The following is a 13,151-nucleotide window of genomic DNA, read 5'->3' as shown; positions in this document are numbered from 1 at the left end:
TTGGATTCTTTCAAACAGTGTGGGGAGAGGTGAAATCTCAGCAGGCGGGCCTTGCAGTCACGACCACGTGTATCTCCATGTGTTTGGGCTGACATTAATTCCCTTTCTCTCAGTGGACCCGCATGTAATTTTCAGAGGGCAGGCCTCTGGTGGCTTTTCCAGACCGATCTCCACAAGCTCTATGTTCTTGGATGCTACTGTAAATTAGGATTTCCAGTTACTAATTTCTAACTCATTCCCTTAGGGTCACAGAAGGTATTTTGAACTCTAAAATCCTTTTCAACATGTTGAGCCTCCTTTATGGACCAGTCTCTGTCTGTGTTGGTAAATATGTGCATATGCCTATGGAAGACTGTGCCCTCTGCTGTTGTGGTCAGTGTTCCCACAGGACACTGGAGTCAAGATGCCTGATCATGTTGTTCATGTCTACTTTATCCTTCTAGGTTTTTTGCTCCTTGTCCTATGAGTTATGGAGACAGTGCTATTGAAATCTCTGGCTGTAATTGTGGACTTTGTTGCTTAAACTCAACATTTCTAACTCACATTTCAGGTTTTGCTGCATCTCTGTTGAAGCTCTATCGTTAGCAAATAAGTGTTGAGGATAGTTGACCTTCTTTGTCATCATGAATTTGCCTTGTGGATGCCATTCTTAGCTCTGAAATTCACTTTGATAATAACAATGTCTCCAGCTTTCTCTGTTGGTCTTCCCCGTGTTAGTGTCTGAGGTAGGTTTGCCTCTTTATATCAAGAGAGCTGTTTTGTAAGTGCATAGTTGGGGGTCTCTGTTCTATCCACTTTGATAGCCTGTGTTCAGGCGGGTGTGTAGGCCGTGTCATGTGGCGGCTGGTACAACTGGGTCTCACTCTCTTCTCCTCGTCCCATCTCTTCCTCTGCATTCCCTATTCTCCTGTTTTTCTGGCTTCTAATTCATTGAGTGTGTTTCATCATTTCGTTTCCTTTCTTCACTTATTAGTTGTCACTCTTTGTTATTTTAGGAGTTGTTTTGGGGGTTATGGTATACATCTTTCACTTATCTCAATCTTCCTCCAAGAGATGCTATACCGTCCCACATATGCAGCCTCATCACCGTGTATCTGATTTTCCCCTCAAGCTTCTGCTGTGTGTGTCACACATTTTACTTATACCTCTACCTGGGTCTACCCCAGTACACTTGTGTTAGTTCTGTTGAAACATTCAGTCTCTTCAAAAAAAATAGTAATTTGCTTTTGTATCTTGTCTAGAAGATGCAGTGTGTATCTATCTATCTATCTATAGATACACACACACACACATATGCACTATGGAATATTATTTAGCCATAAAAAATGAGATCTTACCATTTATGACAACATGGATGGACCTAGAGGCTATTATGCTCAGTTAACTAAGTCAGAGAAAGAAAAATACTTTATCCTTTTACTAATATGGAGTCTTAAAGACAAAATGAGTGAACAAATGAAACAAAACAGACACAGACAGATGAGAGAACAAAGTGCTGGCTACCAGAAGGCAGGGTGGAGGGGTTAAGAGGTACAGAGCAGCCCTTATAAAACAGGTAGGTCTCAGGGGTTAACATATAGCACAGGGAGTGGAGCCTGCGACACTGTAGTAACTTTGTGTGGTGACACGTGGTGACAATACACCATGGTGAGCATTTCGTGACATCTATGGAATCATGGTGTTGTACACAAGAAACTCGTGTGATAGTGTTTGTCAACTGTATGTCAACTGCAAATAGAAGCTAGTAATTTGGGCAGCCCCGGTGGTGCAGCAGTTTAGTGCAGCCTGGGGTGTGACCCTGGAGACCCGGGATCGAGTCCCACGTCGGGCTTCGTGGCTTCATGGAGCCTGCTTCTCCCTCTGCCTGTGTCTCTGCCTCTCTCTCGCTCTCTCTGAATAAATAAATAAATAAATCTTAAAAAAAAAAAAAAGAAGCTAGTAATTTAAGTATCCCTAGAAGATGTAGATGAAATTGAAAACTGTCTGTTTGCCCACGTAGCCATGCTCTCCACTACTCCTCACTCCTTTGCGTGGATCCAAGTCTCCATGTGGTATCCCTGTCCTGCTGCTGGAAGGGCTTCCCTTGACCTTCTTCATGAAGCAGATCTGCTGGGGATGAGTTCTTGTAGGTTTCGTTTGCCTGAGAACACCTTTATTTTGCTTTTGTTTGTGAATATTTTCACTGGGAATAGAATTCTACCTTGGTATTTTTTTTATTTCAGTATTTCAAAGATTTCTCTTTCTCACTAGCACTGTGGCTGTTTGTCTTTATGGATCTTGTGCTTGGGGTCAAGCTTCTTGGGTCTGTGTATACTTTTCATCAAATTTGGCACTTTCCTATGGTGTTTTGTCTTCCTGTCCCCACCTGTCCTTTCCTTCGGGTGCTCTGCTCATGTGGACGTTATGCTCCGTGAAGTCACCCACAGCTCAGGGACGATCTTTCAGTCTTAAATATTCCTTCTCTTCTCTCTTTTATTTTGGATGGTTTTGTGTGTTGGATTTTTTTTTTCCTGTAGTCTTCAGGTGTGTAAATTTTTCTCCTACAGAGTCCACTCCATCATTAGCCCGTCCAATGGTGACCAATGTCACCTTAGGTGCTGGGGCTTCCTCTCCAGGAATGGGGGTGTCTCACACTCTACTTCCCTGTGCTGAGCTGCCTAACAGTGGATCATAGCTCCATGGCCCAACACTTTCAGTAACTGCTTTAATGTCCTTGGATGCTGCTTACTGTCTGCTGTTCTTGGTAGGTTTCAATTGATTGAGTATTCTCCTCATTATGGGTCATATTTTCCTACTTCTTTTAATGCCTCTGCTAGGCCTTGATTAGTTGGCAGACACTGAATTTTGGCTTGTTGGATTCTGAATATTTTTGTATTCATATAAATCTTCTTGAGCCTTTTCAGAGATGCAATTAGGTTTCTTAGAAAGAGTTTGGTCCTTTTAGATCTTATGTGATTTGCTAGGCCTAGTCTAGAGATAATGATCTCATGCTCCTGAGCCCAGCCCTTCCTGAATAATCTATGAGATGTGAGTTTTCCATTCTGGCTGCTGGTGAGAAAGGCCCTGCTCCTCAGCCTGTGTGCGTGCCCAGCACAGCTTCCTGGACACCTTTTTAGTTTTTAAATCACGTGAGTATAGTGCCTTTCAAAAAATTAATGAAATGAAGACAAAAATAGGCCCTTTCTTACAGCAAGCTGAAGCCTGCCCCACGCTTGTGTCAGCTACTGGCCTTTGCATGGCCTCTGGGCCTGTGAGGGAGGAGGGACTCTGCAGGGTCCCCCAGAGCCTGCTTCCCTCCCCAGCCACATTTCTTTGGGCTGTGCTTCTGTGTCCTCTACAACATGTGGTCACACCTCCTGGGACCAACAGGCACAGGACATGTGCTGGCTCCCCCCGTCCTGCCTCTGGCTAGTGTTTCCCCTGCCCGCCTCGAGTTGTGGCCATTGAAGACCCCCTGCCAAGCCCTCCCTGTTGAAATGGATGGGTAATCTGTGGTGTATGTCCTGATGGTCTGGCTCTTCCTGCAGGTTGAAGATCGAGGAGCTGGAAGGGGAGCGCAGTCGTCTGGAAGAAGACAAGAAGACGCTGGAAATGCAGCTTGAACGGTTCACCCTACAGGTACGTGCTCACAGGTGGCCATTGGTGGAGGCTTCTCCCAGAACTCTGCATTCTTCTTGCAGGCGCATCCTATCCTCCTGGCTTCTCTCTGCACCTACAGATGTCCCATCTTTACCCAGTAGGGAGCATGTCCTGCCTTTGGGCTGCACATCACCAGCCCAAGGCCCTAGTCCCATGTTCTGTCAGTTTGTCTCCCCTGTCCCTGCACCGGCCATAGCCCATGAGTGGTGTAGGTGAGCAGCCTCACCAGATCTTCTCTGCTTGGTTTTGGTTTGTCTCCAGGCCCATCCCCACCTGCCTGCAGTCATGAAGTCATACTGCTACTCACACTGTTTTACTTTTACTTTGTTTTTCATTTTTATCCTCCTGTCTAAATTGTTCCATGGCAAGAAACCTGCAGGTTTGTGATTACCCAGATTTTGGACAGGCCATTGATTTTATCTTGACACCTATTAGAGGCAAATCAAATCTCTTTTTTATTATGGATTCTTGGAGACGGGAGAAGTGACAACTCTGATGAAGTGAGGTGCCGTGAGCTGCGGCTGGCAGTGTTCAGCTCTAGGACCTGTACTGGTTTAATTGGGCCGCAGTCCTCAGAAGGGAAAGCTGAGCTGTTGGCAGATCGACCCCCGCGGCCCATCAGTGGGGCCCTGTCAAAGCAGGGTTGGCGGGTGTCTCCTTCGTGTTCAGTAGGGCACAGCCTGCCATTGGAGCTGATGGCTGCCCAGGCCCCCTGTGGATGATTGGGGTGCAGGGAGTCCTGCTAAAATATTTCATTGCCTTTCTTCCTGCCTCTGGGCCTCCAGGCCTTTCCCAGGGAGCCTGCTGTGGCTCTTAGAGGGGTCACTTAGGTGAGGTGCGGGTGAGCACTGTTGCTAATGGATGTTGACCACCAGCATCCTGGGAGATATGACGTCTGGTGCTCTTCCCATCTCAAGTGTTCCTGGGTAGAGATACTTTGAGTTCCATGCTGCCCCTCGGGTGGGGCAGAGGCCTTGCAGCAAGTTCTGGAGCTGCTCATGGCCAAGGGGCTGGGCTCCTGCCCATGGGCGAGGTGGTTGCCCATGTCCTTACCTGAGGGAGGGGTGGAGAGCTGGTCAGAGTGCCACAGCCCAGCTGAGGGGGGTGGGGCGTGTGGGCCCAGGGGTCCATCATGCTAGGGGCTGAGGTGTATGCATGATGATCATACTCCTGAGTCTTGGCTGCAGTCTTGGGGTGGGAGTAGTAGGGCTGAAGCACAGAGGAGTGGGCAGTGGAGGCTTCTAGCTAGCCACACCATGGCCTCCTCTGCTCCAGTGAGTGTCCTACAGCCAGACCTGGGGACGTTTGCTGATCCTGCAGCAGTGCCATCCCTGGCCTTGAGGGGGGGTCCATGACAGCATCTCCCCATGTTCTTGCTTCCCACCCAAATCCAAGAGGGCCTTCTCTGCACCTAGAGTGGGGCTTGTCTCAGAAGGATCGGTGCGATGCTGGGGTGCCAGAGATCCCCACTTCCTGACTGTTCATCGTAGAGGTCCTGTTTAGCACCGGCCTTGGCCGCTGTTGTCGCTGTGCTCTGCAGACCTCTCCGGGAGGTCCTGCTACTCTGTTTCCCTGATGAGGAAATGTCCACTCAGGGAGGGGCAGTTGTTTGGCTGAGAGCACGCAGCAAGAGGGGCAGAGCTGGGCTTTGAGTCCAGTTTCCTGTTTCCTGAGCTGTGCCTATTGTCCTCATGGTCGTGGGGCTGCGTTGCTGATAGCCCAACAGCCATTCCCAGGTGCCCAGCCTCAGCTCCCCTCCAACCCGGGCCTGTTATGTGGTGCTGTGGGCAAGCAGAGGGTGGCACCCCAGGGCTGAGCAGACTGTTCCAAGGTGTTTGGACATTTGCTGTGGCAGCAACAGTTCTTTCTGACCCAAACGCCATCCACTCATCCAGCTCATGAAAAGCGCCTGTGAGCCAGGCCCTGCTAAGGACACAGGAATGCAAGGGCTCTGCCCTGGAACCCTGACCCCCAAGGGCAGACAGGAATGAAGGGGGCAAGTCAGGTCAAGATAAGTGGTCGTGACAGTTACACAGCATGGACAGGAAGAACTTGTGTCTGGCTGAGGTCCAGGCAGCAGCGAGATGGGTCTGAAGGTGGCTTGGAGGCATGGAAACAGGAAGGCAGTGTGGGGTCTTCAGCTGGAACCCTGTCTGGTCCCTTAGGTGTGTTGAGCTTTGCTGTCTGACTCCCCGGTGGGTCCTTTCTAACTTAAGGATAACAACACCCATGTGGGGGGGCACCTGGGGAGTGGAAATGCCACGTCTGCGCACACTTGGCTCTCATCCATCTCTTGACACCTCCTGACTTCTCCATTGTGAGGGCAAAGACCTCCCCTCTTCACCGCTGTGCCAGGGCCTAGGGAGCAACAGGAGCACACGTGATGCCCTCCTGCTGCCCGGTGAGCCCCACTCTTCCTCTGGGCTGAGCTGAGGAGCACCATCCAGCCGCAGCCGGCCAGGCAGGGCCTTGGTGCCAGCACGGTGCTTCCAGGGCATTCCTGTGCAGACATCCTCCTCTCTCCCCTCTTCCCTCTGAGGAGAAGCTTCAAGTTGGGCCGCTTCAAGGAAGATTGATTAAAATCAGCTGCAGTTTGACTTAATTGGGAACATATGCTTGGAGAGGGAGCGCCACTAGTTAGAACTTCTTGTAATTAGTTCACAGCTGGTTGGTGAGGAAACAGCTCCAGTTACCGCCCCGAGCCCGGTGTGTGCCTGCTGCTCCACACTCTCTGGGTGCCTCAACGGGGTGGTGTGTAGGCCTGCCAGGTAGGGAGGGGGGCTGGCCCCCGGTGCCCCAGCCCAGGAGGGGGGCTGCTGCTGTCTCCTGCATGCCTCTCTTTAGAGATGGGGAAACTGAGGCCCACAGTTAGCCAGCACATGAGTAGTAGTTCACAGACATCTTTTGTAGAGGCAGAAGGGGTTGGACACATTCAGAGTTTTCCAGCACTGGGAGAACAAATTGCGGGGATGTCTGGGCCCAGAGGCAGGGGGAGCTCTGTGCTCCCCATGTAGCTGCAGGAGCCAGAGGCTGGTGGCTGTGTGGCAAAAGGTGTGCTCCCTGGACCCAGGCCTGCACCCATGGCCTGGCCCTCCCTGCTGGAGCCCCATGCTCCTTCCTGCCTTAGATCCCGCCCACCCCACCCCACCTCTGCCCTTCACACCTCTCCACTGGCCTCAGTTTTCCAGAGCCAAAAGAATGATTGCCGAGTGGCAGCAGGACTTGTCTCATTTGCCCTGACCTCTGATTTGTCCCTCTTCCTGGTGGGTGGCACTAGCGTGGCTGGTTGCTGTGGCCTTCATGCCTGTGGCCCTAGTGTCAGGCCATTTTAGCAACTGTGGTGACAGCTCTTAGCCGGGTGCCTCACACACTAGCCAGTACTATCAGTAGTGACACCACTGTCCTGTGCTTTACCTTGATGACAACAAACATGCTTTTCCACATTTGTGTTTCTGATGGGCCACATTTGGAGACTGTGACAGCAAGTGGGCCACACGAAGCTCCGGAGGTGCAGTCAAGAGGGGATCGGATGCATGGCAGCCCCGGCCCGGGCTGGACACTTGAGCATGCAGAGCATAGCCTGGCCGCTGGCTTGCGCTCTGGTGCCCTCTCAGGTCCACTGGACTTGCCCCAGCACTTTGTGAGCATTCTCACACGTACAGCAAAGCCAGACGAATTCCACAGTGAAGACCCACTCGCCCACCACCCACATCCTGGCATGAGCGTTGTACTGGGGGGGCCCTACGATGCCCACCCCTCTGCCATCCATCAGTGCTTTTACGTTTTTTTGATGCATTTTAAAGCAAATTGCAAACATCTGCACCCTTCTCTGTAAATGCTTCAGCATGCATGTAATCAAGTAGAATTCATCTCTGGGAGTTGAGCCCACGTCCCACTGCCCCTCGGTGGTGCATGATCACGCTGCTCATTCAGGCAGGTGACTGTCAGCAGTGGGTGGAGGGCCCACTCACCCCCAGCCCTCCTGCGCGCCTGCTTCCCGGGCTGTGGGGGGCTGCCCAGAGCCAGCCGGCAGTGCCGCTCAGGAAAGGGACCAGACTGCAGCCCAGTGACATTTACGATAAGTATCTTTTTTGGAAATGGAGTGGGTAGAAAATTGCTGGGTTGCCTGTGAGCTGAAAGCTCACAGTGCCCGTGGAGACGTCCTTGCGTCAGCAGGCAAGTAGCACTGTCTACTCAGACCCTCTCGGCCTCTACCTCCTTCCCTCTTCCTGAGTATGGGCAGCGGGGAGGGACCTGCAGTCTTCACACCACACTGCCCTCTCCCCACTGACCTGCAGGTTCCCCTGGCCTGGCCTGGGCCCTGGGGACAGACCTCCTCTGCCTCCCTACCCCCACCTGCTCCGATCTGCCCTCACCTGCCAGGGAGCCCATAGCCCAGGGCAGGCCTGACCTCTGCTTCTCAGGACCCTCTTGCCCCTGACTGTCCCCATGTAGGCCCTCTGGCTACTGACCACGCCCTCAGGCATGTCATGCCCCTGACTGGCAGTCACACTTTAGCAGTGCTATCTGGGCGTTGCTTCCTGGAGGGGCCAGACCCCACAGGCCATATGCTGGAGATGCCTGGGTGTAGGGTGAGCCCCAGAGAGGGTGACTGGAATGCAGGGTGTAGACTAACAATGGCCAGGAATGGCCACAGCTGATCCGAGGCAGGTGGGCATTGGTCTCTGCTGCCCTAGAAACACACCTTATCCCTTCCCCTAACACCCAGTTAGACTCCTCATCAACTGTACACACCGAGGGCCTCACAGTCACTGAGGAGAGGGGGTCATCCTTCCCCACAAGCCAATGAGGGAGCCTGAGGTCACAGAAGCTGGTGACCTGTCTCAGGTCCCCTGAGTCCCAGGATCCTCACATGCTGCCACCTCTATCCCCCCAGCAGAGGTCCAGGCTTTCTGCCCCACTGGCTCCCGTTCCTGCCCTGACAGCTTGGGGTCCCATGTGATGAACACAGGGCCCCACCACCACTCAGCTGGCTTTCCCCTCAGCAACCCTGGCCATGGCCTATACCCCCGTTCCTATGACTTGCTATCTGGAGACCCCCACCTCTGCCCACCATCCCTGTTCATCCCTCAGGGCCAGCTCAGGCAGTGCCTTCACGCCACATCCACGACTTGTTTGTGGGTCAGTGGTCTGGACCACAAGTTCTGTGGGCCGCGGCCTTGCCTGGGTCACCTGCACACGCCAACCTCGGGCCTGGCTCCCAACCCACACTCTCAGGGCATAAACAAGTGGGGCACACTCGGGCAGGTGCAGCAGCAGGCAGCGTGGGTGGGCTCTGGAGGAAGCTAGGGGTGAGTGGCTTGGCCCCTGAGCCCTGCCGTGGTTGGGAGGATTGGTACCTACAGCATTTGATGGGGTTCCTCTCCTATAGTAACTTCTTTGACTGATGGTTTTCTAACAAATTCTTAGTGGCTCCCCCCGCCTTTTAACTGAAAAGATGATCTGTTTTCGAGTCATTCTGCACCTTGTTTTATCATGTAACATCTGGGACATCGCATTGGTTTTCTTATGGCCACGTGCTGTGTCCCTGTGATATGCCGTACCTTAATGAACTGGTTGCCTGTTGATGGCCGCGCAGTCATTGGCTTCCCCTTTTATGCCCAGAAACATGGCTCTGGCGTGTGTCCTGTGTGTGCAAGTGTGTGTAGGATACACTTCTGGAAGGGAGATGATGGGCTCAAAGGGTACCTGCGCTTATTTTGGTGGATGCTGTCAGATGGAGCCTCATGGCGGTCAGTCTGTAACTGCTGCCCCCAGCGTGGGACGGCGTCGCCCGCAACCTGGGAGTCTGTCCTTTATTCTCCACGTGGGTGAGGAGAATATAAGGGGCCTTGTATGTTCATATGCATTCATGTCCTTGGCCTTTTTTTCAAATGGGTTATTGGTCCTGTTGATTTCTTGGAGATTGTATATCAAGGAGTTGTGTTTTTGTTTGAAGTTGTGAATATATTTTCCACTGGAGATTGTCTGTCTTTTGACTTTGCTTGAGGCCTTTTTTGCATTCTTACATAGGTGCCTTTATCCATATTTCTTTGGCTCAGATTGTACAGGAGTTCCTCTGTGCTGGTTGGTTTTGTTTCTTACATGTAAATCTGTGGCTGATACATTTGGATTTGGTCTGGTGTTTTACAAGGTATGAAGCTTGTCATCAGCCTGTTCCCTAATGGGCTCCCACCGGTAGCCCCTGGACACTTACAGCAAAGCCTGTCCTCACTGGTGTGAGCCGCCTCCCTGTCTGCCCATGATGCCCACGTGTTGCTGTGTCTGGGTGGTTTCCTGTGCTGATGTGTCCTGGCCTCCCACCGCCGTGACTTTTCCAGCTTCTCCAGTAGGATTTTCCTGGCACCTCCTGTCTATGTGTGCTCTCTGGAACGAATTTATCTAGCTTTTCCAACCAGTGTAGAAATTGGCAGGTTTCATGGAAGATGGGGAAAACCTCTAGAGGCGAGCCATCAGGAGCTGCTGTGCCTGCATCTGTGGGGTCCTCTCTCTGCTCCACTCGAATGCCTTACACATATGTGGTCATCTTGTACATTCTTGTCAAATTTCTCTCCAGGTTAGGGGTCTGTCCTTCAGTGTCACTGTGGTGCGTATGCACATGCGGACTCTGGGCTCTGCTTGGGAGGTTTGTGACCTGCCTCCTGGCGGCTGCGTGTGCCCCTTCACACTCTGAGGGAGCAAGCAGGCATGTGCCCTGGGCCCGCGCTCCCGGACGGACGTGTAAAACAAGACGCTTCAGGAAAGAGCCCAAGCCTCTTTTCCCCAATGTGGCGCCTGGCTGCTCATGTTTATTAACGCCGAGGACTAAAAAAAGCCAGCTTGCTGATGTGCACTTGTGTGGAGACATTTCCACAGGCACTGATTTCTTTTGATTTTTTTATGAGGAGAATGATGTGTCTTGAATAATAAGCCCCTTCTCATCCCATGAGCCGGTGCCAGCAGACGTCTCCGCAGGGCCTCAGACACCCCCACCCCACCCTGGGTGCACACAGGGCTTCACGGTGTCCCCAAGGGCCCCTGGAGCCACTCCTCGGGGCCTTTCCACCTTGTGACTCTTGCGGTGCGGGGCTGGCTGGACTGGGAGCAGGGGCATAAGTGCCGTCTGTGGCCCCAGGAGCCTCACCACTCAAACCGCATGCTGACCCCTCTTCCCCTCCACCCATTCCTCACCACGCTTGTAGACCAGCATGCCAGGTACCCAGCCCTCTACAAGCCTAGAGGTTGGGGGTGATGAAACATAATGTGTGTCATCTGTAGGCAAGTTGAATTTTTCCTGGAGTGGGCCTGGAGTCTCGCAGCCGCAGTGTGAGGTAGGCAGATGGAGGTAGAACCCTTGTCTCAGCACTGCCCAGGGGTCCCGAGCCCTGCTCAGCCACGTGCAGCCCCGAGCCCCGGGGGCAGAGCCAGGAGACACCTGTTGCCCTGATGCCGGATACAGGTATATCCAAGACCAGAGAGGTGGGACAGCCAGAAGCAGGACCTGAGCTTCCTGTCCTTTGTGAGTGTCCCAGGACTAGCAGGACACCTGGCCCCACCCCACACACCAGAGTTCCATCCCGGTGGGTGGTGGCCACCACAGGCCCTTTTAATAGGCTGTCACCTTCTTCCCCATGAGGCCAGTACCCAGTTCGATCCTGCCAGCACCCTGGCTTTGTGTCCCAACTTGTTCCTGTTCCTTCGATGCTGGTGGAGGTCTGGGCCCCCACCAGATGGGGGCTCTGAGGTTGGTGCCATGGGTGAGCCTGCTCTCCTGCTCCTGCCCCTGTAGGGATCGTGCCCCTGTCCTTCGCATAGGCAGGCATGCTGGGTGTTGGCCTGGGTGGTAGGCCATCCCCTGTGCCCTGGAGCCAGGCCAGGTGGCTGGGAGGAGGACCCTCAGTGCCTCTGCCCCTGTGGAGCCCTGTGCAGACTCTCCTCCTCCCTTATCTACAGCACCTTCTGGCCAGTCCACAGGAATGGGGCCACCTTCAGAAAAACCCCTCACTGTCCCTGTGGTGGGAGATTGGGCACCTGCCACGGAGGGAAGGTGCACTGTGGGCCCTGGGGCCAGCCTGCCCCACCCTCTGGCAGGAGTCAGGTGCTCCAGAGGCAGGGGGAGGGGGTGGCACAGGGGCTTTCCATATGGGTGTCTGCCCTCCCCTCTGCTCCACCAGAGAGAGAATTACTGCAGAGAGGGCCTTTGGGGGTGTCTCCTGGTGACAGAAACCCTTTCTCCTTTGGCGGCTGTCATTCTTGCCTGTTCACAGCCAGCTTGCACCTGCACTTAGGGAGCAAGGGTCTTATCTGCAGAGCAGGGAGTGCGTGACTCTCCCCTGCTGTGTTGGGGCATCTCTGGCCTCACAGGCTTTCTTTTTGTTTTGTTTTTTTAAGATTTTATTTATTTATTCATGAGAGACACAGAGAGAAGGGGGGGGTTGGCGGGGAGAGACAGGCAGAGGGAGAAGCAGGCTCCATGCAAGGAGCCCAATGTAGGACTCGAACCGGGAATCCAGGATCACGCCCTGGGCCAAAGGCAGGTGCCCAACTGCTGAGCCACTCAGGTGTCCTGCCCCACAGGCTTTCTTTGGGAACATTTGTGGTGATAGAAGATGTGGCTGCTTGGGAGGAGGATGGCAGCCCAGTGGGTTATGCTTTCAAGAATCCCGTTTTATGAGTGAGGGTGTTTGGGGTTGCAGTTATCAGAAATCCCAGTGCAAAGGGGCTTCAGATACGGCCTGTTCCAGCCCCTTGCTAGTTTCCTTGCTGTGTCTCCACTTGGTCCTCCACCTCGTCAGCCCCATCCGCTGGCTGGCCTCCCTGTGACTCAGGGGCTCTGCTGGAATCGGGCTGGTGTTTCCTATTCCTTCTCATTCCTTCTGAACGTGTGGCCAGGCCCCATACCTTCCTAGTACAACCACCTTGGCCATAAGGAAGGGTGGACTCTGTGGGCTGAGCGGAGGTCATTTGGCCAGCCTGGTTGCTGGGTGTGGGGTGGCAGCCCCTCTGTGAGCCTGCCCACCTTGCTCAGCTGCTCTAACGTGGGGGACAGTAGAGGCTGAGGCAGCCAGGGGAGACACTGACATGAGGAGACACTTTCCTCATGTGTATACCTGAGGAAAGCATTCAGATGGTGACATGCAGAAAAGGGAGCAGACCATTGGGAGGGACTTGGGGAATAGCCACTCAAGGACCTGGCAGGACCACATGCTTGTGGTTTCCTCCTGTGGCACAGAGGACAAGGAACATCAGCCCTCCAGGATTTTTGGGACTCTCCACAGAAAGTTCTGAAATAGTTAAGGGAAGAATGCCAGTGACCCAGGGTACTTGGGACTCTCCATGGAAGGTTCTGGAAGAGTTTGAAGAATTCTCCAAGGTTGCTTGGAGAATTTAACTTCTTTGGTTCATGAGGATCACCTTGACTATTTTCTGTAGTCACATTTATTCCCTTTTTTATTTTTTAAAAATATTTATTTATTTATTTATTTGAGAGAGGAAAATGGAGGTAGTGACAG

General features: G+C 53.0%; 1 protein-coding gene across 10 annotated transcripts in view; it reads left to right on the top strand.

Moving 5' to 3' along the window:
• Positions 1 to 13,151, top strand: part of MAD1L1 (mitotic arrest deficient 1 like 1) — a 346,832-nt gene that overhangs the window by 243,857 nt on the left and 89,824 nt on the right. For all 10 annotated transcript variants that reach the window (XM_077907541.1, XM_077907542.1, XM_077907543.1 and 7 more), the window contains one exon: positions 3,528 to 3,618. In XM_077907541.1, coding sequence (XP_077763667.1) covers positions 3,528 to 3,618 — 91 coding nt within the window. The remainder of the gene's footprint in view (positions 1 to 3,527; positions 3,619 to 13,151) is intronic.

This window comes from Canis aureus, chromosome 8 (assembly GCF_053574225.1).
Source record: "Canis aureus isolate CA01 chromosome 8, VMU_Caureus_v.1.0, whole genome shotgun sequence".
Lineage (NCBI taxonomy): Eukaryota > Metazoa > Chordata > Mammalia > Carnivora > Canidae > Canis > Canis aureus.
Note: the sequence above shows the minus strand (reverse complement) of the source record. Positions and strands in the feature narration are given on the sequence as shown.